This window comes from Tachysurus fulvidraco, chromosome 14 (genome assembly GCF_022655615.1).
Source record: "Tachysurus fulvidraco isolate hzauxx_2018 chromosome 14, HZAU_PFXX_2.0, whole genome shotgun sequence".
NCBI classification, from domain to species: Eukaryota; Metazoa; Chordata; class Actinopteri; order Siluriformes; family Bagridae; genus Tachysurus; species Tachysurus fulvidraco.
The window spans coordinates 5,435,979-5,460,420 of NC_062531.1; the positions used below are offsets into that span (position 1 = coordinate 5,435,979).

Consider the following 24,442-nt stretch of genomic DNA (forward strand, 5'->3'; position numbering starts at 1 on the left):
AGCACTTCATCCTCTCCTGCTGCTCTAAATGGGAAATGCACTGGTTTGTACTGTCATTTCATCCATTCCAATAATAATAATAATAATAATAATAATAATAATAATAATAATAATAATACATAAAATTATTAAAAAATGACAAAAAGGATGACACATCTTTAATTATTTATTTTTATTATGATTTATTCACTTAAACCTCTTTTCAAGGGTTTCAAGATCATCATGATTTATTTCATTAAAAATAAATTCATCAAAATAAATTTTATGTCTTTATTCACAACAGTGTTTTTTGTAGACCAGCAGTTTTTCTTCTCAGACATTCCATTTTTTCACTGACTCCAAACCGGTGAAAATGTTATAAATAAAAATAAAAAATAAATAAGCACATTATCACCACCTAGATTGAACTGGACAGCATATTTACTTGTTTGTTTGTTTTTTTAGTAAAAGAAAAATAATCTATAAAGACTGGAGATTCCTAGGACCCTTCATTTGGGATCTGCAGGTATATACTTGAGCAGCAGTTATACTAGTATGAAGAAACGCACTTAATGCTGTTACACTTTCACACAATTTATGCAATCTTATGTTATATAATAGTAAAAGACTTTGCAGGGCATAACATAGTGCTATTTATGGCATGTTTTTTTTTTTTTTTTAATTCATAAAATTATATAAAGTGCTAAAGATTAATGCAGAACCGGTGTGTATGTGTGTGTTAGAGAACGAGATTTTATAACCATTTAGTCACCCATGACACCTTCTTTAATGAGGTTGAGCTCATAGCACAATGTCTCGTAGCGATAGGCCATACGGATCTGAGCCACGTTTGTCTTGCGTATATCGTTGCCTTCTGGACCTTCCTGCAAATAATTCTCACCCAGGAAGTGAACCTTCTCCTGTTGGGGATGAATGAAATGGGTTGTTTAAAATAGAAAAAAGAGAATACAGCAAAAAACAAATACAGCAATTTGTACTCTTTATCAAACATAAAATGTACATAAATGCACCTTTGTACATCTATGTCCATTAAGCAAAAAGGACAAATAAACATAGTTTTTTCATAAAAGACTTTTATTACTTTTAATTAATCTACCATAGATAAAGACTAGCATAAGAAATGTCTATAAAGTTATTGCATTTTATTTATTGACCATGAACAGCTGTTATTCACAGTCATGTGTCTGTCAGTCAAGTCAATGTGCCATAAAACCAAAACCAATAAAGCCTACCTCATGTGACAGGCCACTCTGCAGGACGCTGTTCCTTGCGATTTCACACATATCACAAGTGCTTAGTTTGAAAACTTGAGCTGCGATGGCATATTCCTCCATCAAGGGCTCCTGAAAGACAAAAAGATTTACTTTATCATTTTACATTTCTTCCAAGTGGACTCTACATCATTCTATAGCCATTGGTGCCCCAGTCATTAAGTTTACTTATATTATTACACTGCAAATATTGCTATAATATACTGTACTATACTACTAATATTAAGAGCTTCAAGTTGTGCTGACATTTTTTTTGTAGGGTTTTATTTCTAGTTCACATCCAGAAATGACAAGATTTGGTCAATACACAGCATCATTAAATCAATGGTTTTGATGGACTTTAGCATACATTTTCATAATGACTGTTGTTGTATGTATCAGGCTAACTTTTTTTATGGCCCGGTCATATCGTTACCTTGGTGTAGTGGAATTGCATGGGGTCATCAGTAGACAGAGACACCACCAGACCCTTCTTCTGGAACTCGAGCAATGGGTTCTTGTTATACTCCAGGAAGAGACTGTTGTTGCTAAGAGGAGACATGGCAATGGGGATCTGTGCCAGGAAGTACAGATACTGCAGGACTGGGCTCTGTAGGATGGAGGGATATATGGAAAATATAGTAAATATTGTAAGTATTATAGTTCCAGAGTCTGTTAGAGTTCATCACTCAGCATTGCTTAGAACGTTTGTTTACAGTTGAGACATCGATGCTCTGAACCTCACAAACCTTTTTCCCAATTTTTTAAATTAATTTATTGAACACCAACTTAGATTGTCATTATGGATGTAAAAAGACAAACGGTTCATATTAACGCAATCTTAACCATGTAATCTACACAGGGGCTCCCATATACATGGATTTTTAAAAAATCATTTTGTATTAAATATTTTTGACAGGGGTCTTTTAGTGTGAGTACTGTAACTGTATGAGTACTGTAACTGTAACACGCAAAAACTGTTCTTTTGGGGTTTTTTATTGCTGTGTTAGGCAAGGAATAAAACACTCTGGAACGTGTTGTTATAGGAAACTCATTTTAGGATGGCCACATCACCCACATCAGACAAACCCACCATATAAACGTTATAACGTCTTATAACGTCAAAGTGCCAACGGTTTTATTCCTTATGTATTAGAGTGTGAAGGATGATTAGTGACAGTTTGCACTGTGCTCTGGTTTTCAGGAATAAATATACTAAAATGGTAATTAGGGCTAGAGTTATGACCGCATAAGATTTGGTGTGTGTGTGTGTGTGTGTGTGTGTGTGTGTGTGTGTGTGTGTGTGTGTGTGTGTGTGTGTGTGTGTGCTTTTGTTCCCTAGATTGTTTCTTATAATCATTTACATCTGTTTTTTTCTTATTTAGCAGATAAGTTTATTCAAAACAACATATAGGTCAGGGGAATATAATTCAGTCATAGAGTTGGGATTCAGAGTGTTAACAGCTGTGCTTAACAGTCCCAAAAGTGGTTCTCCAGCAATCCTAGCAGCTTAACAATCTTCTGGTCACTAGCACAGAATGTTAAATTCTGACTCAGCACTGCACCAGTTCTCAGAAATGAATACAGCTACAATTGTTGCCAGCTAATAATATGGACAGCTAACACACCAACCTTCTTGAGATTCAGGCCATGAGAGATGTTGTCAGCTGTCATGAAACAAGCCAGAAGGTGAGTGATAGCTCCTGCCTCCCCACAGTGTGGCCTGAACAGGAACGTGTTCAGTCCTCTCTCCCTGGGAAAACACAAATTATATATATCTAGTAATATCTCAGTAATACATGTAAAAACATGCAAGATTTAGTCCTGGAGTGTCATAGAGCTGTACAATATATAGAGTTGTCTAGCCAGCTCTATTAGGTTTCCAGGACCTCTGCTGGTTAAACTGCATACTGTACCACAGATTTATCTACCCAAAGCAAACTCATTAAATGCAAATCACAGATGGGCCTGATATTTTCAAACCATCTTCAATCTACTGTCTTGTAGACACTTACTTGCGTAGCTGGTTGAGCATAGCAATGTTGGCATACATGTAGTAGATGTAGTAAGTGTAAGATGGGTTCTTCACACTGTCCCACTTGTTTGGCTTAGGGCTCTTGGTGGAGAACATGTGACCGCTGTGCTTAGATTCGTCGTCAACGCTGTCAAAGCCTGTGACCTGTGGGTATGATAAAGAAAGGATGGATGAACCCATAATGCTGTTTAGACAGTAGGACAGACAAGTGAGTGAAAATGTTTACATATCCTTAAATGGAGGTGATGCTAGATTTTACAAATGTTAAAATGATAACAAGTAATTATATTAACATGGTGTATAAGTAATGGACATATTCGTTACATTTAGCAGCAAATTGCAGCACTGAATCCTTTTTGTATGCCATATCAATTAACCACATCCAACTTCTCTGTTCTTTTTATTAACTTAATTTCAGATACACTGTAGAAATAAAACCACTACACTAAAGATAGGAGGTTGGAGAACATAACTAGTTAGTGGTAGTTATTATTTATTTGGTGAATTTATTTGTACACTGTATTGATGAATGACTTTTGGTTATCTATAATGCTCACAAAGTCACTTACATGTTGCAGGAAGATGCTCAGGTCAGGGTACGACTGCGGGTCAATAGTGGCCTGGAAAATGGGCATGAAGATATTCTCCAGCATTTTCCCAAAATGAGGCACAAAATTCCTGGCTCTGAAAATGTCACTGGATGAAGAGACAACGGAATCAGTTAAAATGTATATGGACATATACAGGTGCTGTTTGTTTATTGTGTACAACATTATCAGAACATACTAGATTCTGGGTACTTGAATCATCCACTTAAGGTTAGGGGAAAACACCCTGTTCTTGTTGAACCAGCTGGAGAGTTTTATCCACTCATTGGGATTGCAACCATAGATGGACAGACGAGGCTCGGCATACTGGTACCTAGCATCCTCGAGGTCGCTGGCTACTTCCTGTGTAATAAAGATCTAAGCTGATTAGTTGATCAAACATTAAATCAGCTAATGTGATTAGATATTATTAAAGTTTTTTTTGTTGCTTTTTTTCAAAGCCCAATTTTTAGCAGACACAAATGAAGGATGGTTATCCAAAGGTGATGATAACTTTATGGGATTTGGCAGTTTCAGTTTGTACCTTCGGCTGCTCACCTTAATGATGGTGGCGAAGTACTCTCCTCCAATGTGGTTCTCAGTCTTCATATAAAGGTCACGCAGCTCACTGGCACCCACAGGGTTGTACTTGGCATTGAACTTATCAAAGCGTTGAAAGGTTTGTCTACCCTGCAGGAATAAAACTGAGGATCAGATGACAGTTTAAAAGTCAGAGGTGCATACATACCAGTCTGACGAATTATCATTCATTCATTCATTCATTCATTCATTTTCTACCGCTTATCTGAACTTCTTGGGTCATGGGGAGCCTGTGCATATCTCAGGCATCATTGGGCATCAAGGCAATACACCCTGGACGCAGGGCACACACACTCTCATTCACTCACACACTACGGACAATTTTCCAATCAACCCACCATGCATGTCTTTGGACCAGGGGAGGAAACCGGAGTACCCGGAGGAAACCCCCGAGGCACGGGGAGAACATGCAAACTCCACACACACAAGGCGGAGGCGGGAATCGAACCTCCAACCCCGGAGGTGTGAGGCAAACGTGCTAACCACGAAGCCACCGTGCCCCCCACGAATTATCACCATATTACAATTTTAGAACCCTTCAAATGACTAGAGGTGTATATAGTTCAAATGAGATTTAATAGTATTTTAAAAATTTTATTTACTAGCTATGAGGATTCCATTGCTATGAGAGTAGAACCTACAGCATGCACATCCAGTGAATCTACAGTCAGGTCGTAGGGATGCAGATTGAGGGATTCAAAGAGTTCCTTCAAGGTTATATCCTTGCCCTTGATATTGTGCACCACTCGTTCAGCATCTATTCGGTAAGACTTCTTGATAAAGCGCAGAAGATGCTTCTGGTTCATGCAGGCAGCAGCATGAATGTGAGTGTCAACCTACAGAAAAAAAAAACAGAAATGTAGGACTAAAATGCAGACAAAAGAATTTTAGTGCTCAGCTGCCAATATATAAAAGCTTTAGATTAGTTCTTTAGATCTGCAGTACCTTTCTGCAGTTGTAGAAATCCCTGTGGGGGTTTTTCTTCAACTCTTTCATCTCCTCCATTTCGTTCAGCATCTCATGCACATTAAATTTGGACATGAGGAACTTCAGACGACGGTGAGTGTACGTCTTTCTAAAAAGCCCCGATCGAATACATTTGTAACATTCATGAAAACAGATACATTTATAATTATTCTATACATTTTAAATATCCTTGCCAAATACCTCTAGAGCCACTGTACTTATTGTGATTATTTACTATACTGTAGACCAGGGGTGTCCAATCATATCCAAAAGTGGCCAGTATGGGTGCAGGTTTTCGTTCCAACCAAACAGAACTCACACTCAAGTCTAATGAAAACCAACACTGACTGATTAAACATCTGGAATCAGGTGCAGCTCCTGCTTAATTGGAATAAACCCTGTACTCACACTGGCTCTTGGCAGAGAAGATTGGACACCCCTCATGCAGGCTATCAACAATTTACATGAAACATCAGGTTCTAGGTCTTTCCATGTTATTGCATACTACAAATAATTAAAAATAAAACATTCTAGAGAACCCACGTTGGGCCCTGGGCAATGAGGGCAATGAGGAAGTTCATGTCATCAATGAAGGTGTTGTAGTCAGGAGCAGGCAAAGGCAAGGGCTGCTTTTTGTCTGCAGCTGCTTCATCTTTATAGACGTAGATGATGCCATCCTGCATGCGAGCCACGTAGTCAGCTTTAGCAGCCAGAGAACTGGTGCTGAAAGGATCCTCCCCTTTTTTAGGAGGTGAAGTGAAGACTGCCACACATAATACAGACTGTTATACATACAGGCATGTTTTATTGAGCAGAAATGACCACAGAAACAGTAGCTATGGTTTGCTGTTACAAGACAAGTGCGGTCTAATATGGCTCAGTGGGATGCCGTTCCAGAAGATTCCTGAATGCTAACAATAGTAAACAAAAAAAAAATATATATATATACAATACATAAACCTGTATATAAACCTGTGATATGCCTTGCAAGCAGAGCTACTGGTACATAAAATTAATCAACAGCTTCTGACCAATCAGAATAGAGAATTTAACAGTGATGTGGTATAAAGCATAATTTAAAAAAATGAAATAAAAGTAGAGTGAATGGAAAAAAAAAACTGCACGTAAAATTTGAGTACTAGATCGGTCTTTTTCCTACCTGGCTGCACCTGATCCGCTGGTTTCCACTTCTCCCCCTCAATCTCACGCAGGTATTGAGAGACGGTTTGGGGGAATCTCTGCAAAGCCAGCTTCATGTACTTTTCTCTGATGTTCAAAGCACGGTGCAGACCCTGGCAGGCCAACTCAAAGTCATCCATCGTCACCTATGGATTGAGTGGTTTGTATAATATTTGATAGAGCAATTGTATTTTGCAGCAGGTATTAAAGCTTTCACTGGACAAATTGCCAAGTTACACAAATGTGGTAAATGTAAAGCATTATTTGGTACGTATCAGTACATATTCACATACTAATAAACAGACAGAGATGGCATGCAAAATTTCATGATACCAAATCAGGTGTCCCTCTGATAAAAAGCCACATAAATTGTCATGGCTCGGTCCAATCTCACACAGACATCTAGCTCCTACAGTATGTACATGTTCTTACCATTTATTACTCTTCCAAAGAAGAGCACAAGGTTGTCGTGTATATTTCATGTACAAAAATGATGCTGCCTAAAAACATCATTTGCATTAGAGTGGGGAGAATAGTGAAACTGACTACACACAACTCCTAGCTTTTTTTTTATTTTTTTATAAGAATCAGATGTTTGCATATATAAACGTACCCCAGCGGCATAGTCTCCTGTGATGGTCACCCTCTGGAAGTGAGGCACCTCGAGATAGGTTGGTGTTTCTTCCAATTGTTGGGAGCGAAGGATATGTTTCTTGCTGTGAGAGATTTCAAATCAGAGGTAATGGCAGACGAATTGTCAATAAATGACATCCTTTCATTAATTGTCATTATTTGCAGTATGTTGTCATTTTATAAAGTTTTCTTCCAAATTAAGTTGTTGCTTCTAGCTAGGAAGGTAATAGTGACACAGCAAATAAAAGCTAATGTATGATTGTTAATTCAACCAAGTGCAATTATAGATACATGATAGCTAAATCAGATAATTACTAGCCTGACTGTGTTAAACAGTTACACAATGCAAATAGAGGGAGCGAGAGCGTGCTGGAGACAGCCGATGACTGAGAGTCAGGGCGAGCGAGTGTGTGTAACGTGTGTGTGATGATCTGCACTGCTGCTACTCTTGGATATTGGGTTCTTGTGATCACAGCAGGACGTTTGGGAATCTAGTGCATGGACGCTTTTCTCCTGGGACTTCTACAGAACGTTGAAGACGGCTGACTTGGTTTCGTCGTTCCACAGACACAAGAATCCTTTACAGCCAAAACTGAACATTTGTTTTTATAACAGGGGAATAGAGGGGTGTATAGTGTTGGGTAAGGGTATTAATAAGGCCACCCGAGTTCTTCCACTCCAACCTTGGTAAACAATGTCTTTGTACACAGAGGTATTGACATACTGGAACAGGTTTGGGCCTTTTGTTGGCCTGAGAAATTGTAATGCTACAGCATGGAGTTACATCCTATATGATTGTGATTCCAACTTGGTGTCACAAAACACCAAATTTGGGTGTTCTGGTTATTTGGCCATTAATGTATTTTAATGAAAAGATATATACCTGGTAAGGCATGCTTTATTGTTGTTACATGTTGTAAACTTTTTCCTCACCGTCTCTCAATATCGTCCTCCATGGTCACATGGTGTGCTATCTCCTCGTTGAGAATGGGGCAGTCAGCCACTCCAAAGAGGGAGATCTCCTCACGGATGTCTTCATCCTTGGTTTCAGAGGCGAACACCTTCTCAGCGAATGCACGCATGTGTTCGTCGGTTTCTAATAAAAAATAAATAAATAAATAAAAACATCTTTTACTATCATGACTTGTAACAAGACCACAAACACTCAAACCTGATTGGTGTTTAGCACACTGATGATAATGGATGAATGAACAGCTAAAGACATTATTGTTCTTCAAGGCAAAGACATAACCAAACAACAAAATGCCAACTGTTTTGTTCCTATGCATATACAAAACCTGCTGTTCATTTTAAATTCAGACATGAGTCATATTTGCAAAAAATAACAAAATAAAAAAATAAATAATAATAATTATATATATATTTAAAAAAATTAATTATCTATCTATCTATCTATCTATCTATCTATCTATATATATATATATATATATATATATATATATATATATATAAATAAAAAGGAAAATATTTTTTATATATATTTTTTTCGGACCACTCAAAATAATACTTCATCTAAGGCATGAGAGCAAAACAGATGATGGAGTAATATGACACCTCAATAAAGCCAGAACATCGACAGCTGGTACTGGCAGAGAGACTTAACATTCATTATAACCATGCAAAGATTTACATGTTGGTCATACCGATCTATTAAAATCACAGGGAATCTAAACGCAAATTTACATGCACTTCAGCTACACATGAAACGACCCAAACTCTCGTGAATATAATGCATCAAAAGGCAAAGCGAGGTGTTTTGTTATACTTACTCTTTTCTGAAAACATGTTTGCCCAGAAGCAAACGTACAGGATCCATCAGACAGGATAAAGAAAAGGGAAGCAGCAGATTAGATTTAAGAAAAGTATGTTAATCCCACCATAACACTTTTACATTTAAGAAAAGAAAACAATTCCATTATCCCAAGTGCATTAGAAATTGTCTTCTGTTAAGATAATTCATGCATCATGTGCAGTGCCTTGAACATTTTGTAGTGTTAAAACCTGGAACTGAACTGAACTTAATTAGGATTTTGCCCACTTTTAGCATTTCAGGATATAACACTATCAAAAGTGGCACTGTTGGTGTTCTGAGAACGTTTAACCTTCAGGAATCATGATAGGGCTTCAAGAAGGTTTTCAGTCATTCAATCATTTAGTAATTATAATACGCTGAACTATTCAAATATTTAACATCTTGATTATGTTTATCCTCATATGCAAACATATGCACTTACCTTGACTGACTACTTACAGTAGGTTACTACTTACTACAGAATGATTATTATACAATCAGTAGTCATACAGTATACTTTAAAGAAAAGAGAAAGTTCGGAAGAAAAAATGCATGTTGTTTTTTTTTAAATGATGTCCATTTATCTGTTCACCCCTACAAAGTGCTCAAGAACTGTCCCAATAGTAATGAACTAATAGCTAGAATAATTCAAATCACAAAATAAGACTAATTGGGGAAAACTCTGTACTCTGTAAGAAATTTCTGTATTTTTTATGAGAGCCCATTACAGTATATGCAAATGGTGAACAATAAACAAAGGGAAAGCACACTCTTCCCCAACAGCACACAAACCACTCCATCTGTTTCAATATGTCATCAATGTTTAGCCACTTTAGCAGTTTGGTGCATTTGTAAGCTGGATGTATCTAGCAGTTCATGCTCAAGTTTGGAATACCCAATACTTACGCTGTCCCTCCTCTGAGGTAGTAAATATCCCAATCACACAGGGACAAAGGGCATGGAGAAAGGGCACATGAAAAAGAAACGTAAGCCATTGTACCAGATTTAGTGCATATAAGGTGAAATATTCCCGTCCCTGGTGAGACAAAGGTATTCATCCGTTCCTTCGGTCAAGGTCAGGTTGACAGTGGTTCCATAGCCTAGCCATGGAACACTGGGCACGAGGCAGGAACGTCACCCAGTGTGGAACGTCACACCGTTGTAGGGCATCGTACACACACATGTCCACAATTTATTTTAGCCGTTCCACCTACATGCATGTTTTGTAAGGTGGGAGGAATCTGGAGGAGAACATGCACAGAAACTGTGTGCTGCCGTTTTACAGTAATACATGGTTATTAATATCTAATTAGAAAATAATGTACAAAGTACCATTGCTTTAACCAAGTACTAACAGTAACAATGTGGTAAATAAAATACTGTACATTTACAAGTTTTTTTTTTTTTTTTTTTTTTTTAACAGTGCTATATTTCTTTGGTTGCCAAGCCACTTCAGTTTTCTCTCAGTGTTTCTATTTTTTGCTCTAAAATAAACAACCTGCTGACATCAATGACTAAAGATATTCTTGTCGATTATCTATCGGCGCTGTGATTATCTTTAGCTGACATAAGAGAGTAGGGAAACACATCCAGCTGTTATTCTGGACACTCTATATACCAAACGTGACGGTGGCTTTTGGCAAAATCTAATTAAGCCTCATCTGATTTTATGCTTCACCCAAATATTTGGTTTGTTTTCTGTAAGAATCCAAATGAGGCTTTCTGTTTCCGAAAAGGTTCAAAGTAAAATGACTATTTAGTACATTAGACCCTTAATCATCTCTGAAGAATTCCTTGTTCTCTATTGGTGTGATGGTTATATCTTCACTTAGACCATTCTTTAATTTCTTTATCGTTGTCATGATTAAAGTAGCCACGGATATAGAGTCTATCCTGGAGAACTCCGAAGAAACCCAATGCAAACTGCAAGTATGGAGAACATGAGCGTAACCCAAGCTCAGGATAGAACTGTTGCCTCTTGAGCTGTGAGACAGCAAAGCTACCTACTGCACCACCTTGAACTAACCAACTAAATCAGCTCATAAATAACTCAGCAAGGCTAAAATACATCATAAAAAATGATGTATGCAGAATATAGAGATTTCTCAGGATTTTAACAGAAACCACTGATCTACAGGTCTAAATCGATCACCTTACCACACGTGTATGATTATTAACACTTTTTATATTATCTAAAAGTGCTAAGTGCTACGTTAAGAAGCACTGATTCTCATTTTCCAGTCCTGGAAAACTCCCGTGCTCTTTTCTTTGCTCCGACACGTACGGCTAAAAACGGCAACAAAACAGTTAATGATTAGCTTTGGAGCAGGAGAGAATTTTTGAGCAAAGGAAACACTAAAGCAAAGGTCATCGATCTATGTTCTGTATCCAGCACAGTCATAAGTTAACCCTAGCAATTAAGATTAAATCTAATTAATTGCATTAGAAATCTTTGGCCAAATTGTAAGCAGATTTTAGAACCTATCAACTAAATGTCCAGGGCTGAAGACTATATGAAATAGCTGACTATTCTGGAACCGCAACCAACTCTAAAAATAAAGATCACCGAAATCCTGTGGCCCATGGAAGCCCAGATGCATGTACGACGAATGGGTTATATGTTTTCTTATGTAACTTAACCAGACTGGAGGGTGAAACAGTAATCTGGCTTCTACCTTTTCATCGAGTCAGACACGGCAGAGCAGGGACAGGGCAGGTGTCCAGAATCGCTCTTTAAGCTGTGCCTCAATTAGACCTGCATTTCTTTCCTGTTGTAGCCCTTTATTTGTTTTCTAAGTGTAGTATCTAGTATTAGTATAATGAATAGAATGTTTTTTTGTACTGTAAGTTGCATTGTACTGTAAGTCAAGGCATCTAATTCATCATAGTGTGCATATTAGCGGTACTAGGTGATATAAAAAGAGTGGCGTTCCAAAGCTCCACAGGAAAAAAAAAATGTATTGTCAGGTGGAGATGATGATCACGTACCAAACCTTTTTTTTTTACCTTAATGTATTGATTAAATATAACATATTGGGAATTAAGAATACTTTTCTGCATTATGAACTGCACTGTTCTAGATTAAGGGTTCTCAAAGTATCAGAATGCTTGCAGTTAGGAAGTGCAACACCCCAACAAACAAAACTAAACAAAATGTCCTTTTCTATTTGCATCGAACTGAACAAAACATGGGGTTAATGCAAAAGGCAAAAAACAGTATTTATTTTACACGTTTTCTAATTGTGTTGAAATTGCGTTCAAGCTAACAAAAATAAAGTTATTTATCTGTAGAATAAATCCATTTATCGCAAGTGACTTTTTATTAACCAGAACAGCTTGGATAGAAGATAGAAGATCTCCATGATGCATCCCATAAACAAGCAAAATAACAGAGTCTTGGGTCCTACATCAGCGATGACTGGAGTTTTAGTTTTATAAAATAATTAAAACACAATTGTGCTGCAAAGCTTCTAATCAGGTTTCTGGTTGCTGGTGCTGTCAGACACTCACCTGGCAATTGAACCTTAGGCATGGTGGCAGTGTGTCGTTACAGTAGCACGTTTACGCTGTAGACAGACAGAGCTGCTCTCTCACATACACACACACACACCGTGCGCCGGCAGCGGGGAAGTGTGCGGCTCGTCCGTGTTCGGCTGCAATAAGAAACATCAACTGGCGAGTGTAACCAGAGCCACGTACCAGCACAGGACAGGAACGCAGGAGCCTCCAAGCTCTATTTTAGGATCGAACTGACAGCTAAGTCTCAACTGACAAGTACACCAAGACACTAGAAAGGTACAAAAATAAAGACCAATTTTCTTAAAAGGTGAGGAGTTTTTATAATTAATTTACTAGGAAAAGAATATTGAGGCACATGAAATGTCTTTTATACAACTGTCATTCTTGTGACATAAAATGTTAATTTGTAAATTTCTTGATTAAAGCCATGATAATAAAAATAAAAATAAAATAAAAAAATCACAGCATAAAAGCAAAAAAAACCCAGCGATTTTAGTAAACAAGAAATCCGTTTTTTTGGGGGGGAAAAAAATGTCATTTTGGGAATTTTAGCACCAGGCAATGAATGTGATGAAGATGCTGTATCTTTGTAGAAAGACAAAGTCATTACTGGCACTGCAATCTGAAAACAAATGATGATCATGTTCCTCGAAAAAAATGTCTTGCGGGTAAACTTCTAAAGGCAGCGCATACTTTTGGCCAAATTTAAACCCAAACAGAAATACAGAGCGTGCATTTGGGCACATAACAGCAAGGCCTCAGCTTCCTCAATTGCTTCTTTCTAAACACTGTTGAATACCAGAACCACAACATTCGCAAACCTTAATGCAGTCTGCAACATAACCCGCATCAATTAGCGAGCGAAAGGAGAGTATTAAAGAATACAGAAAGAACATTGCATGCAAGTTTAAAACTAAAGAAGTCTGTTAACCTCCGTTTTTGTTGCTGTTGATGTTCCAGTGTTTTTTTTTCTTCCCCCACCCAGAATGTAGACATTTCATTGGAGCAGCATATAATCTTTGTTCAATCAACTGCTGTTCAATCACTGCGATCTGAAAGTGTTCTCGCCTCAGACTCATGGCTAACAGACGTCGAATGCCCTTGTGAATAAAATTCCATTGAGACCACAGATGCTACAACAAGCTAAGATGGAAAATAAAACGAGTAGGAGCAGGAATATGCAGATTAAAAAAAAACAAAAAACAAAAAAAACATTGAATGTGAAATGTGAATGGAAAAAAAAATAATTCTATATAGGCACTTCTGCCTTCACAGTATTCCTGAGAACTGAACTTACAAATAATATTCAGGTCAAAAGAGGGAAAGACGAGATTTCATCGCTTATTAGATAAATGCAGAGGTCAAATGTCTTGTATCGAGCCCCTCTTTTCCATCGCAGCAGGCTACACAGTGAGCAAGTTTGAAATGAACCCTTTTAGCCAGCAGGGGGCCCAATGCAGAAAACTCCACCGCCAAAGCTGATTTCAGGCCACAGGATTAAAAGGTGATTAAAAAAAATAATAATAATAGAAAATTGGACCACGTCACAAAGCTTTTCAGTCACAAGTGAGTGGGCGTAAAGTTTTCAGCTGCTGGCTAATGAGCTTGCAAGGAATCACTGGGAAGGTGGTGCGTTTCCTGATCACATGACTTCGCAGGAGACTCCGAGACAACCCTGTTTCCTGTCCTCCCTGCTGTTGAGTTTCTTCATGCGATAATGACGGATCTCCCGGACCAAGGTGTAAAAAGCATCCTCAACTCCCTGTGTGTGGAGGGGACATAAAAATAAATAATTCAAAGTGACCTCTGAGCAAGACACATCTTCAGCTGTGTAAAATTTTACGTTAAAACTTAGAAGGAAAAGGACAAGCAATCCGTTAAATCCATCCATGATTGCTTACCTGTCTGGTCTTGGCTGAAGTTTCTACAAATTCAATGCCGTAGCTCCTGGCTAGTTCCTGAGCCTGCTTGGTGTCGACGGTTCTGGCCAAATCACATTTGTTTCCAACTAAGACCATGGGCACATCATCAGAGTCCTTTACTCGCTTGATCTGCTCCCTGAAAGCAAGAAATTAATTAAGAATGAAGGACTGATGTTTCAGGGTTTAATTCACATGGGTTCGCTGTAATTGTGCCACGTTAATCACCTACCTATACAAATGCACATCGGCAAAAGACTTGGTGTTGTTGATGGCGAACACGCAGAGGAAGCCCTCGCCTGTCCTCATGTACTGGTCCCTCATGGCACTATATTCCTCCTGTCCTGCGGTGTCCAGGATGTCCAGCAAACAAGTCTCCCCATCTATCACCACCTGCTTCCTATACGAGTCCTGGATAAAGGTCCAGCCATTTAGTCAGACAACATATTAATGAATATTAAAGATCTAGGGTCTTGGGTTTGCAAATACATATACAAAAACACATGGGTGGCTTACTGGGTTTCAGTAGAGTGCTGGTTCTTAGGGGTTTAAACCCTACTGATTAATTAGTTAATCTGATTAGTTAATCTGATGTATTAGGTAATCAGTAGGGTTTAAACCCTACTGATTACCTAATACATCAGATTAACTAATTATTAATCCCTTAAATGACGTGTACTTTTTTTTTTTTACTTTCCAGAAAAAAAAGCCATCGTCAAGAGATTGCATGTAAAGCCCACCACTGACGGTACTCTCATGTATGTGAAAGAGGGTTGATAGGGCTCTCCTCTGTGTGTGTTCAGCTGCATAGTTCTCACTGATGCAGTGGTGGCTTCATGTGTTTCAGATGAAGCTCACGATAGGCTTCACCCTCAGACTAGTAGCTGCTGTTTGATAGGTGAGCGCTAGCCAGTGGATGAGAACTTAGTGTATTAAACGGAGTTGCAATACATAGCTTTTCAAGTTCTTTGCAGTACCTCTATAGTGGGGTCATATTCGTCCACAAAGTGATTCTGGATGAGCTGGATGGTAAGTGCGCTCTTCCCTACACCTCCTGCTCCAACCACCACCAGCTTATACTCGGTCATTCTGCTGCCGTAGTCTCACCTGGACAAACAAGGCCACAAAACCCTGCTGATCGTAAAATCTCAACAATTTATTTCGAGTCTTGAATGTAACTGATCCCCCCAGACTGCACCCAGTAAAAGACAGGAGGTAGGGAAGAGGGGCTTGGATTCTGACACCGATCTGCTTTGCAAATCGAGCACTAGAAATCAAATTAAAATAGAAACACACTTCATCACGAAACATCATCATTGCATGAGGGTTGTAATGTGACACATGACAAGCCTTATATAATAGACCAAGAAAATAAAATATGGTGGCAATTTTTGGTGGACCTCTTACTACTGGGATTAGTTAGTACTTTGCTCATGTCAGATTTAATTTTCAGATTTAATTTTTAAGTGGTCTAAACCTGATGCTATGTTCTTGGTTAAATAAGAGAATTCTAAGATATCATCACCTTCCCACAATACTCAAGAGTGAGATTCCATCTATTCGTCTGTCTGTCTATTTAGCAATCGATATCTCTATCCTCGTACACAGATTTCTATAAATGTCTCCACCTATCCTTGTCTATCTCCGTCTCCATCCCGCAATCTCAATCCCCCCTGTCTCTCTCATTCCAAGCTTTAGCTAACATTTATACGTAACATAATCTTATTATTCTCATTCAATAAGATATTATATCATGGTGCACCCTTCTGTGTGTACGAACGGTTTCATTTGTAGTTCTAAATCTGGTGACATAAAAGGTCATAATAGAGACAACTCATTGTAAATGAATAAAGTCATATTCATATTATTGTACATACTGTGCATGCATCATCGGTGCCAAGTACTTGTAATGCATGCACTTTTAGCCACAACTTGCATTGTGATCTATTCAAAATTTCCAAATATACACCAATTTGTCAGTGTTAACTTTAATGCCTTGGTAGAACTTACTCAAATGGTGTACATGTGTGTCTGGTAAGAAGAAACCTGCTATGTGGCAGCCACGAGCACCATGAAAGGGTCATTTTTATTTTTTTTGCCTGAAATGAACCGGACAGCAGTTTGGAATCGACACTGATTCCGAGTCCAAGACTTAGGAGTCGATTTCAAAACAAAACAAAACAAACCCAGCCCACAAAGCAGGATAACAAATAACACACTTTTAAAATCAGTATTATGGGTACCAATGGAGATTAAATATATTTACAAATCTAACAGGTTACCTGTTATGAACTTAGCTCTCATAACCGGTCAGCAGTTTGGAATCGACACCGATTCCGAGTCGAAGTCTTAGGAGTCGATTTCAAAACAAAACAAAACAAACCAAACCCAACCCACAAAGCAGGGTAACATAACACACTTTTATAATCAGTATTATGAGTACCAATGGAGCTGAATATATTCACAAACCCAACAGGCTCTCTCTTATGAACTTAGCTCTCATAACTTCAAAATGATTCCACATTTGACACTTTTTATTGGCTGTTTCGTTATAAAACCGTTATTTTGTCGTTAATTCTGTTTTACAATAGAAAATAATGCCAGACTGCTTATGTCTATAGTGTAGAAAGAGACGTTTATCAGACAGCAACAAAGCAAAACTCGAACTTTAGTTATAAAGAATCGACTCTACTGCGTTTGAATCGACTCCTACGTTCCGGTGACTGAATGAAAGAATCGACAATTCATTTGGATCGACTCCCATCCCTAATAGACTCTTTAACCTCGTTTAGGTTTGTACCGCGACTGTCATATTATTCTAGCTTTTTAACTCTTATGATAACGGTCAATTAATCTTTTTTTTTTTTGGTTGAAAATGATTAAATAACGTCCAGTGAAACCCAAAGGCCAAAAACTAGGTGAATCACTAGCTCGAGACACGTTAGCTCGCTGATAAGCTCATTAAATCGTGCTAATTACATAAAACTCGTGTTTCTGAAATCAAAAACTGAGCATTTTATTCGAAAGACGTCTAAATGGTCAAGGAAGAAACTCACCAGTGAAGCCTGCAGGTCTCTCACTCCCGGTTGTTAGCTAGCTTCTGAATGCTAATTAGTTAATCATTCTACAAAGAATCATATTTCTTCATTTAGCTAACAGGACTATGTAGTTGTAATACAAAAAAATAGCTGTCACTTCGAGACAGACCTCTGTACAGATTTACTCATATAAAAAACAACAACAAGCTTGTTTCTAAGTTTAAAGTTAGATGGTCAGGTTTCTACCAGAACTAGCAGCGTTTTTCTTTCACACCCATATTCAACAAACCCCGCCTCCCTTGTTAGGATTAGCTCAAACTCCAGACTGATTGCGCGCAGAAACTAAGGACCAATCGTAGCGCAGAAAATTACTTAAGACTAGCCAATCATAGAAATGAAGGCGGGGATTAATAAAAATACAGGTAGAAAACACAATAACCCGATTCCCCTCAAAGGTTGGGCTACTTCCTGGTTGTGGGTCCTGCGTCTTCTTCTGCTATTTGATGAACCACTTTTTTTTTTTTTTACACTTTAACGTACTTTTAAGGAGACTGCCATCTATTGTGCTGGAGGACAAAGATATTGATGATGATGATGATGATGATCATTATTATTAATTAATGAACTGCCTGTATTGATTCACACCAATATAAACAATTATATACAATATTGATTACATATGTTTTATGAATCTATTCAACATCAACACTTTAATTATTATTATTATTATTATTATTATTATTATTATTATTATTATTATTATTATTATTATTATTATTATTGGGGGCACGGTGGCTTAGTGGTTAGCACGTTCGCCTCACACCTCCAGGGTCGGGGTTCGTGCGGAGTTTGCATGTTCTCCCCGTGCCTCGGGGGTTTCCTCCGGGTACTCCGGTTTCCTCCCCCGGTCCAAAGACATGCATGGTAGGTTGATTGGCATCTCTGGAAAATTGTCCGTAGTGTGTGATTGCGTGAGTGAATGAGAGCGTGTGTGTGTGCCCTGCGATGGGTTGGCACTCCGTCCAGGGTGTATCCTGCCTCGGTGCCCGATGACACCTGAGATAGGCACAGGCTCCCCGTGACCCGAGAAGTTCGGATAAAGCGGTAGAAAATGAATGAATGAATTATTATTATTATTAACGATTACATTTCTAATGACAAAGTGTTTTATTTACTCCTTAAGCCTACACACTCCCCAATTCACACCCATATTCATTAAGCCCTGGCACCAGAATCTATGCTGGCCCATAGAGAATCTATACAATGACTGATAAAACCCCATCCAAACACACAAGTGAATCAGAAGTGGTTTATTCTGTGCCAGAAGATGATTTCTCTGTCTTAATACACTTTAGTTAGGTTTGCATACCTTGATGCATTGTTTTTCTATATATCCTTCAGGTTATTTGTACAATATCCCATTAATAGCATATGCAAATTTTACTCTCCTTGTTGTACTGTTGCAGTGTGTGTGTGTATATGCATTTTTTTTTCTTTACATAGAACTGATAAATAAACAGGCAGCAAAACAAACACTTTCCAAATTAACCTGTAATTCTTTTTGCAATGATTCCAATACCTGCAAATCTGAAGACTTGGTTCCATGTTATCTTGTACCTCCAATCGAGCAAAGCCAATAGCAGGGTTGGATAATGTGCACCTTGCATAAAGGTGTGAATGTTAAACAGGTAGCTCAGCAAATTTCCACTCAGCAATACATTTCCTGTCTCTTGCTTTCTGCTCAGTGTTTGTCACTTGTTTATGCAGAAATATCCAATTGAAAACTGATTCCATAGATTATTCAATATTTTTCATCATTTTGATTATTATTATTTTTTAAATATTGCAGCCTTTAAAGAAAACAATTTAAGACAAACATTTCAAGACCAGATATTTTTTCCTCACTACCAGTTTTATGACACTTGGCATCACTGACACTCTTAAGACTTTTTAACTTTAAACAAATACAGAGTGATAATCATTTCTAGACTTTTTGATCTTGGGAGCAGAATGTGTACGATACATGTTAAGATGAAATCTAGATTACAAACATACAATTTACAATACACACTAAACTGTATACAGATGAGAATGTAAATGTAAATACATCCAACAAATAAATACTACATACATTGAGAGTTTGTGAGCCGATTTTCTTGTTCAGCCAGCGCAAAAGAAGAACTGTTGAATTTCGATCTGCGCATGAATTGAGCCTTATTTATACACTGCTGTACTAAGAAGTGCATCCCAAACTGCATACTTATGCACTATTCTCTGACATTCTTAACAGAAGCAGCTTTAGTTCTATAGCAGAATAGTCTTTTAAAAGAGCTCATACTGTGTGATTTATTTTTGCAAAATTTGCATTTGCAATTAAACATGCGTTTACATACATTTTCATGTGTTTTTGTGTCTTTTTGCCATCGACTGGGGAAACAGCTTATACTTCTGGTCAGTAAAAATGTTAGTGTTCCGTTTGGTAAGATACTACCCTTTTAAATTGTATACACTAGACGATAAAGTGTAAGTGCATAGTGTACAGTACGTCATCTGGGACGTACGTATAATATATTTCCAGACAGTCGGTCAGCTTCGGTCGGTCAGCTCGACTTGTGCTCTTGTTAGGAGTTCATGAGGCGGAGTGGGCATGTAAGTGAGGTAGCAGATCATCCGATTGGGTAAACCCAGCTGTGGCACCGCCTCCAGTGCTCGTTTCCCCAATGCACTTCTGAGTGCCACTCTGCTTAACTGCTGAAGACTAAGCGGTTCATCTGTACGAGCACAGAGAAAAGCATACAGAATCACAAAAACAGACCTTTACTGTCTTGTTCACACTGCAAACCTTATTCTGACTATTCTGTTATTAAGATGTCATGGGTCACATGACAAATGCAACATGGCAGACGTAGTATGTCCAGATTGTATTATACTACACACTACACACATACACTGATCAGTACATACTGTATGAACAGCCAAGTAGGTACGAACTACGGCATTCGATTCAGTATCCTAACTACTTAAGTACTAACTACTGTATCGATTCAGTATAATACTGACTCAAATGCAATAGGTACTGAACCAAACGGAGTAGTACCTGAATCATATTTAGTGGGTACTGAATCATATACAGTAGGTACTGAATCGAATACTGCATACTGAAACTGCATTTGATACGGTACCCACAGACTCGGTACTAAATTGAATGCCGTGCATAATAAATCCAAAACAGTAGGTACTGTCACAGGACGATATTTCAGACACACCCATGGTGGAATGTACCTTCGTAGAACTTGAGGCAGACCGCTGTGGCCGAACCAGGGCTGACGTAATCGATTGGCTTTTTGCCAAGGTTGTCTCTGGAAAACACGCTACCCCCAAACTCGATTAAGAGCTCAATCATCTCCAGGTTGTTTGCTTTAGCGGCATGGTGGAGGGCCGTCTCATGAATCTTTGCAGCATTTACGTTTGCACCTTTAGATACGAGTTAAAAAAACATTTACATGGTTTGTAGAAGTATAGATGGTGTCAACCATACAAATAATGCAACCAGCTCAGTTTCTGACTCACAAGGCAAAGTCTTTACCTGCATTCAGTAGAATCTTGACACAGTCTAGATGCTGCCTGGCACAAGCCACATGAAGGGGAGTCCCGAAGTGGCAATCGTGAGCCTCCAAGAGAGCTCCTTTCGCTATCATGAGCCTAACGCACTCGGGGTTGCCTGGTATACAAACAAAAATTATATAGCGTATTCATTTGCTTTGCATTCGGCTCAGAAACCGCACCACTAAAAAGCTGTGTATACACAAATACACTGTTTACTGACATGGTATGTGTTGGATGTGTGGGTGGATAAACTGATGGATGGATGAATAAATGGGTGAATGCATGTGTGTGTGTGTGTGCAGATGGATGGATGGGTGGATGAATTGGACGGGTGAATGGATTGGATGGATAGCGGCTGGAAATCGGTTTGGGTGAACTTAGAGACCATGTGTAATTTGCCCAAATAAAAACATGGATATTGGACATTTCAGCTATACAGACAGGGAAAAACAGGGTTATCTTACCCCCCATACAGGCTTCATGAAGGGGAGAAAAAGTGAAGAGAGGAGGGTTCACCATGGCTCCGTACTGCAACAGCAGCTTCACACACTCTTGGCTGCCAGCTGCACAGGCATCGCACAATGGTGTGCTCCCGTCTATGTTACGTGCGTTCACCTGAAACCAAGTCAATAAATAAACAGGATAAGCAATTTATCCAACGTCACTAGTCTTTACATAGTCAAACATAAATAAAGCTTACATGAGCTCCAGCTTCCAGTAGCAGCTGTACGCACTGTGTTTGGCCTTGAATACAAGCCTCATGCAATGGAGTTATGGAGTCCACAGCCACAGTGTTGACCAACGCTCCATTTTTAATGAGCTTCTGAAGTTCTGCTGCTCGTCCATGAGCTGCTGCTTCATGCAATGCTGATCGGTCCGTCCAGAAGCCCAGGCCATGTGCTAAACACAAAATGAAACAAGTTAGAAATAATGCATATGACTAGACATGTAGCAGTTATCAGTTTATACAGACGAAGAGGCTTCAGTAATTTTTATACCATGATAATATCAGCACATCTAGACATGGCATACGACATGGTCATTATTACACATATATGAGTCTTGAGTCTATTACTGAGATGAGAGACACCTGAACAAGGAGCTTTAACTTCCTGAAACCCAACATATTCCCAGGTTCTAATGTACTATTGTTTCTAATAGGAATAATATGTAATAGTAACTAGATCTTTAGTTGTGTTGTTAGTTAATAATAATAATTAGAAATATAGCTGCAAGCAGCGATTCCGGGGTCAAGACGATCAGATGCGCTCAGAATATGTCGCTGATGAACCATACCAAGTTTCGTAGCGATATGGCATTGCATTCGTAAAAAAAAATACTGGACTTAACGTGAAAATCTCATGGCCACTAGGTGACGCTGTCACGAAACGTTGCGAAATGTGTGTGTGTCACTGTGGTGCTGATTCAGATACTGATTCTGATTTTAGCACCCAATACTTGCGATTCTGGTTCTGATATTAGCACCCAATACATATTGTGTGCCAAACTGCCCCCAATTTGTTTGGCCGGGTGGAGCTAGAGGGTTTGAGCTAAACACACCAAAGTTGCTATAGTAACTTATAAGACTGGCCTCTACATGTGTGCCAAGTTTCATAACTTTCCTACGTACAGTTCTTGACTTCAATGGCGGAAGAATAATAATAAGAAAACTAACGATAACAATAGGTGTCTACGCCCCTTCAGGGCTTGACCCCTGATAATTGAATTTATGACAATTTCTGTGAAGAGACATAGTTCGCATTTTGGAAGGAGTCTCCATCGTCAAGACTTAGTAACGGTTAGAAGTGATGGGTAGATGGATGAGTGAATGGATGGATGGATGTACTGGCCAAGTGTGTTCACACACAGAAGGAATTTGGTTCCAGCAGTTTGTGACTCTCAAAGGTACAGACATAAATAACACTATACTATTCAAGAAAACAATGCAGATGATGAGATACAATGTAGACAGAATGAGTATAAAATGTGGATAAAGAATGAATAAAATATGAATATGGCATATGAACGATCGGTAGTGTACATAAATTGTGGGAGTGCAAATAACAATATTGTTCAATATTATGCTTTTGTGCAATACACAGCAGCGGTAGTGTGTAATATACAGATGATTTGGTGACTGACAGTCCTGATAATGCAGTACTCATGATAAGAAGCAGTGAATATAATTATGGTGAGTTGTTGATCAGGGTGATTGCCTGGGGAAAGAAAATGTATGAGTGTATGGGTGGATATGTTGATGGACAGGTGAATGAGTGCATGAATGAATGGATTGATGGATGTGTGGGTGTAAAGTAGGATGGGTGAGCGGGTTTTATGAATGGATGGTGGATAGATGAATACATGTATTAATCAGTGGATGGAATGGATGGGTGGATGTGTGGGTGTAAAAAAGGATGGGTGATTGGGTTTTATAAATGGATGGTGGATGAATGGATACATTTATGGATTAATGGGGGGATGGAATGGATAGGTGGATGTGTGGATGTAAAGAAGGATGGGTGAGTTGGCTTTATGAATGGATGGTGGATGGATGGATGGATGAACTGGATGGATTAATGGGTGGATTAATGGGTGGTTGTAATGGATGGGAGGATGTGTGGGTGTAAAGAAGAATGGGTAAGTGGGCTTTATGAATGGATGGTGGATGGATGGATGGATGAACTGGATGGGTGAGTGGGATTAATGAATGGACGGATAGTTGGATGGGTGGGTAGATAAATACATGTATTAATGGGTGAATGGAATAGACGAATGGGTAATTAGAGAGATGAATAAGAATACTAACATTATTAACATAGCCTTATTTTACTTCCAAGGCTCATAATGCTTAATTAGCGACTCCACAAACCGGTTCCATATCCAGATTAAATTCCTATTGAAATTGCAAGTGCTCATATTAACTTAATGCCTAAAAGCTTGACGTTAGCATACGATTAGCACACGTTTGAATTTAGTAGCTGTTCTTGCTAACAACCTGTTTCCTAGTCGATGTCTTACCTATTTCAGTAAATAGCGTTGGCCGTGTGTGTATGTCCATTTCCTCTTTTCATTCTTACAAAAATCCGTTTAATCGAGTTGTAAACAGATTAGCATGGCAGATATCAGCTAGCATAACTCCTCTTGTTTACATTCTTACAGCGGTTTTAGCAATGAGTCAATTCTACTTCCGGTATCCTGTCCTGTGAGAACAGGCACCTTATGATGCAGTAGAATAAGATGTACATCACGTACTATCGTTGCTGTACTACGATGTACTTGTATATTCATTTTATTTTA

The 24,442-nt window shown here is 38.5% G+C and overlaps 3 protein-coding genes across 6 annotated transcripts; all 3 read right to left on the reverse strand.

Annotated features, from left to right (window-relative positions):
- Positions 1-157: 157 nt before the first annotated feature.
- Positions 158-12,711, reverse strand: ampd1. Of its 3 annotated transcripts, XM_027151651.2 has the most exons (17): positions 12,574-12,696; positions 9,970-9,981; positions 9,041-9,046; positions 8,184-8,346; positions 7,231-7,333; positions 6,598-6,763; positions 5,982-6,201; positions 5,418-5,547; positions 5,114-5,308; positions 4,431-4,562; positions 4,072-4,235; positions 3,855-3,981; positions 3,266-3,429; positions 2,883-3,003; positions 1,687-1,860; positions 1,233-1,343; positions 158-899 (listed from the first exon to the last, which is right to left on the reverse strand). In XM_027151651.2, the coding sequence occupies exons 1-17, from the start codon at positions 12,593-12,595 to the stop codon at positions 744-746; spliced, it is 2,166 nt and encodes a 721-aa protein (XP_027007452.1). In that variant the 5' UTR covers positions 12,596-12,696; the 3' UTR covers positions 158-743. The 3 variants fall into 3 exon arrangements, with proteins under 3 accessions (XP_027007452.1, XP_027007454.1, XP_027007455.1); XM_027151653.2 differs by lacking the exon at positions 9,970-9,981 and having other exon boundaries at positions 12,574-12,711; XM_027151654.2 differs by lacking the exons at positions 9,041-9,046; positions 9,970-9,981 and having other exon boundaries at positions 12,574-12,710.
- nras (NRAS proto-oncogene, GTPase) lies at positions 12,574-18,021 on the reverse strand. Of its 2 annotated transcripts, none has more exons than XM_027151657.2 (5): positions 17,558-18,021; positions 15,479-15,608; positions 14,734-14,912; positions 14,484-14,640; positions 12,574-14,344 (listed from the first exon to the last, which is right to left on the reverse strand). In XM_027151657.2, exons 2-5 carry the CDS (start codon positions 15,587-15,589, stop codon positions 14,225-14,227), a joined length of 567 nt encoding a protein of 188 aa, XP_027007458.1. In that variant the 5' UTR covers positions 15,590-15,608; positions 17,558-18,021; the 3' UTR covers positions 12,574-14,224. The 2 variants fall into 2 exon arrangements, with proteins under 2 accessions (XP_027007458.1, XP_027007460.1); XM_027151659.2 differs by lacking the exon at positions 17,558-18,021 and adding an exon at positions 16,784-16,802.
- Positions 18,022-19,430: 1,409 nt separating this feature from the next.
- Positions 19,431-24,344, reverse strand: asb13b (ankyrin repeat and SOCS box containing 13b). The gene is made up of 6 exons (XM_027151655.2): positions 24,164-24,344; positions 21,846-22,045; positions 21,610-21,760; positions 21,126-21,260; positions 20,822-21,013; positions 19,431-20,310 (listed from the first exon to the last, which is right to left on the reverse strand). The coding sequence occupies exons 1-6, from the start codon at positions 24,201-24,203 to the stop codon at positions 20,126-20,128; spliced, it is 903 nt and encodes a 300-aa protein (XP_027007456.2). The 5' UTR covers positions 24,204-24,344; the 3' UTR covers positions 19,431-20,125.
- Positions 24,345-24,442: the final 98 nt, after the last annotated feature.

Bases quoted from the DNA above. Each gene is read 5' to 3' on its own strand.
- ampd1 (XM_027151651.2), bottom strand. From the start codon at position 12,595: ATGCCTAAGGTTCAATTGCCAG. The intron at 4,563-5,113 runs GTAGGTTCTACT...TTATTCCTGCAG, and splicing joins ATTCACTGGATGTGCATGCT to GGTAGACAAACCTTTCAACG. The intron at 3,982-4,071 runs GTATGTTCTGAT...CTCTTCATCCAG, and splicing joins ATTCAAGTACCCAGAATCTA to TGACATTTTCAGAGCCAGGA.
- nras (XM_027151657.2), bottom strand. From the start codon at position 15,589: ATGACCGAGTATAAGCTGGTGGTGGTTGGAGCAGGAGGTGTAGGGAAG. The intron at 14,913-15,478 runs GTACTGCAAAGA...ACCTTTATCCAG, and splicing joins AATATGACCCCACTATAGAG to GACTCGTATAGGAAGCAGGT. The intron at 14,641-14,733 runs GTAGGTGATTAA...TCTTGCTTTCAG, and splicing joins GCCGATGTGCATTTGTATAG to GGAGCAGATCAAGCGAGTAA.
- asb13b (XM_027151655.2), bottom strand. From the start codon at position 24,203: ATGGACATACACACACGGCCAACGCTATTTACTGAAATAG. The intron at 22,046-24,163 runs GTAAGACATCGA...TTTTGTGTTTAG, and splicing joins AACGCTATTTACTGAAATAG to CACATGGCCTGGGCTTCTGG. The intron at 20,311-20,821 runs GTACATTCCACC...GTGCTCGTACAG, and splicing joins CTGCCTCAAGTTCTACGAAG to ATGAACCGCTTAGTCTTCAG.